Source organism: Protobothrops mucrosquamatus, unplaced genomic scaffold (genome assembly GCF_001527695.2).
Source record: "Protobothrops mucrosquamatus isolate PMUCROS unplaced genomic scaffold, P.Mucros_1.0 scaffold5233, whole genome shotgun sequence".
Taxonomy (NCBI): Eukaryota; Metazoa; Chordata; class Lepidosauria; order Squamata; family Viperidae; genus Protobothrops; species Protobothrops mucrosquamatus.
Window position 1 is genome coordinate 11807 of NW_015391101.1, and position 3576 is coordinate 15382.

A 3576-nucleotide genomic window follows, 5' to 3' on the forward strand; every position below is an offset into this window, starting at 1 on the left:
TGCAGATTTACAGTGATCTGCAGCCTTTACATCTTAGCAGATTCTCAGGTATCACCCTAAAAAGTATATGAACATAGGTAACTGGAACCATGTGGCTAGTGGAGAACAGACGTTGAGGAAACAAAAGGGCCTGATTATCTGGCTGGCTGCAGGTTGCACAGTACATCTCTGCCATAAGAATATTTTAAACTTCTTATCCACAATCCGTTCCACAGTCTTAAGATGAAAAACTCAAAATATGTTCTCATGTGCCTGCAGCAAAGGAACAAGTTGTGCACAAAGGAACAAGTTGCACCAACAGTTATAGCATTTATATTCATGGATTTGTATTATCTTCATACATGGGCATCTGGGTTAAGTAACATGGATAAGGACATAATCACAAAAATTCGGTGACTTATGTATTTGCATTAAACATCATGTTGTTATTTTAGCATAACTGCAGTTTGCTGTGGATGCTGCTGTTCCCATATGCTGTTTTATATTGGAAGGAATGTTTCTAGACCAGTTTTCCAGCTGGATGATCAAGTCTGCATTGCAGCCCGGAATGCCTATGTCTGTTTCATCAGATACAGCACAAATTATGTTAATTCCTGATGAGGTCAGATGGCCATGACATAGAAAGTACATTTAAAATTAAATATGGAATCAGACCATTTTTAAAAAATGTATAGTACACTATTAAATATGTCTGTGACTTCAGTATCAGGAAGAAAGTTCTACAATTAAATCTTAAAGAAACAACTTACCTATCCTGATAAGTAGTGATGGCAATACTAGGAAGCGTCAATAAAGGCAAAGTTGTGGGTCTAGAAATGTTATCTGGTGTTCTTGCTTTTTCACTCTGTCGTTGAGATAATGGTGGTAATAATAAATTACCAGAGCAGCATCTTCTTCCTCTCCAGAGATCTATGCCGAGGGTGTTGCTGGACGCACTATAAGACTTGCTGAGACGACATTCTAAATAATCTTTTGCACTCTAAAAGAACAAATAAAAAATTGAATTACATAAGATACCATTTCATAAAGCTAAATATAAAAATTTAGAATTGCAGCACTAGTTAATTACAAAATTGAACACAGACAGTTCCTATAAAATGGATTCTTAAAATAAGCATTAAATTTCACACTAAAAAGAAAAGTTACAAATGAGGAAAAATGAAATGTGCTGCAATTCAACCATTAGTCTGAATGTAAATATTAAGCATATCATTAACTCTTACACATGACTCAATAGGTTATAGTATTACTTTTATAATAAATTGTTTTCTTTCTTCACAAAAGCTTTAATTTATTCCATGTCCTCCCAAAATTTCATTTCAATTTTTGCAAATCCCAACTAGGATTTGAACCCTATTCAGACACTAAATGAAAACTGAACTACTGGGATGTAAGCATTATCAGTATCTACACACACATACACCTCTCTTTCTATGTAATGGAAAAGAAATTGAAACTGAATATGGTTGCATTGTTTGAATGATCAGAAACACTATTTCAGCTAACTACAAGTAAAGAGTCTCACTGGAGTGGAGCCAATAACCCTTCAACAACAGTAAGAAAGTAATGTTGACTAAAGGACTTGAAAAAAGGCAAGAAATATTTGCCCAAATTGAGCTAACAAACAACAAAATTGGAAGCACTGAATATAGTATATGTAAAGAGATATACACTGGGCAAAAACAAAATTTTAATTTTACTTACATATCAATCAGAAAAAAAAACTTTGGATAGGGTGCTTACTTAAGTGAAATTGTTGACATTGCGTACAGATATTGTTAAAAGCCAAAGTCTTTGTTACTGGTCATTAAGAAAAAAATGTTGGAAATAAAAATGCCAAGATCTTATGGGATAACCATATTTCAAACACACACCTGCTTCTTCTTTAAAACAATATTGTAGAACTAGAAAATATACCACAAAGTTACCTAAAATTATTAAGGATAGAACAATACCCCTAATAGAATATGTTAGTGTTTGAGCTTTTTAAAAAACATGTATTAGAGCACTGTGATCAACATCAGACATATATTTGATCAATATCACTTATATTTGGAGACTATCCTATGGTAGATGACACAATAGGATATGTTTTATTTTTTATATAAATGTTTATTAAGAGTTTTACAAGGAACATAAAAACTAACACAAACTAATAAAAAGAAAAAAGACAAAAAAGAAAGACAAAAGACAAAAATGCAGAAAGAAGAAACAAAAATAAAATGAAGGGGGTTCCTATCTCCTTTGCAGCAAAAATACACACAGTTACAAAATTATCTCTTATTTTATTGTAAAAGAAAGCTAATTCCTTTCTATCGTCCAGTATTTATCTTATCATCAAAACCACAAATTATAAGTACATTTTTCCCATTTTATGGAAACAGTCTATAAGTCAGCCATAAATATAGATATTGTTTTCTCTCTAAGCAAAAAAGTTATTTAAGCCATCTCTGAAAGTTTTATCATCTTCAACCATCATTTTATAATAACTTGTTTTCTTCACAAAGTATTAATTTATTCAATAAATTTATATTTGGACAATATTCTACAACAGAAGATGTTACATACAAGTTAAAAGCCATCAATATAATCAGCATTAAAGCCTTAATAAGTATCTAACAACAATACAGGATTAGTTATATTTTATCTGAAACAGACGGACAGACATATGTATGTGTGCATATACTTACACCTTCTGTAGGGACAGTCATTACACTCCTACTTTTCTTCATGATGGTGATGGAAAATCACTTCAATTATAAGCACCCTTTTCAACTGTGCTTCTACCTAACCAATAAACCTGGTCAAAAAAGGAAGGAGAAAACCATATTTCAGTTATTTGTCTTCGAATTTAAGAATGGAAACAAGGGTCTGCTTTGCACATTGCCAAGAATGGTAGAAATGTTTGACAAATTATTCATGAACATGATATTTTCCCTACCAGGTAAGAACAAGTAGTCCTTGACGTACGACCACAGTTGAGCCCAAAGTTTCTGTGGTTAAGTGAGACGTTTGTTGTGTTTTGCCCCATTTTACGACCTTTCTTGCCTCAGTTGTTAAGTGAACCACTGCAGCTGTTCCATGCCAATTCAGCCATCCCAAGTCAGCAGAGCGGGGCCGGCTACACATACCCAGCCATGCCTACCTGGCCACACCCACCTGGCCATACTGAGTCAGCCACATCGAGTGAGCTGTGTGAAGCCAGCCACGTTCAGCTGGCCACCCAGTCACGCCTACCCAGCCTCACCCACCTGGCCCTTTGAGGACAACCATAATGCTGATGCAGCCCTCAGTGAAATTGAGTTTGACACCCCTGATAATAATAATAATAATAATAATAATAATAATAATAATAATAATAATAATAATTTAATTTATACCCCGCCCTTCTCCTCATAGGACTCAGGGCGGCTAACAGCCTCATAAAAACCACAATACAATACAATAACATCTATATTAAAAACCGAATTAAAAGGAAATATTTAAGAAGGCCAATCATTAAAATTATCCTTAAAATTACCCTTAAAAAACCCCGCTAAAATTCCCTAGGCCAGACCCGCTTGTTGAAAAAGCCAT

The 3576-nt window shown here is 34.0% G+C and overlaps 1 protein-coding gene across 1 annotated transcript; it reads right to left on the reverse strand.

The window, feature by feature from the left end:
• Positions 1-686: 686 nt before the first annotated feature.
• On the reverse strand, positions 687-2733 carry LOC107299652 (cAMP-specific 3',5'-cyclic phosphodiesterase 4B-like). Its single transcript, XM_015829009.1, has 2 exons — positions 2691-2733; positions 687-979 (listed from the first exon to the last, which is right to left on the reverse strand). The coding sequence occupies exons 1-2, from the start codon at positions 2730-2732 to the stop codon at positions 746-748; spliced, it is 276 nt and encodes a 91-aa protein (XP_015684495.1). The 5' UTR covers position 2733; the 3' UTR covers positions 687-745.
• Between the last annotated feature and the right edge of the window lie 843 nt (positions 2734-3576).

What these genes read in the sequence shown, in the direction of transcription:
- LOC107299652 (XM_015829009.1), bottom strand. Translation starts at nt 2,732, where the DNA reads ATGAAGAAAAGTAGGAGTGTAATGACTGTCCCTACAGAAGGT. An exon ending in TGACTGTCCCTACAGAAGGT is followed by an intron (nt 980 to 2,690) that starts GTAAGTATATGC and finishes TTGTTCTTTTAG; the next exon opens with AGTGCAAAAGATTATTTAGA.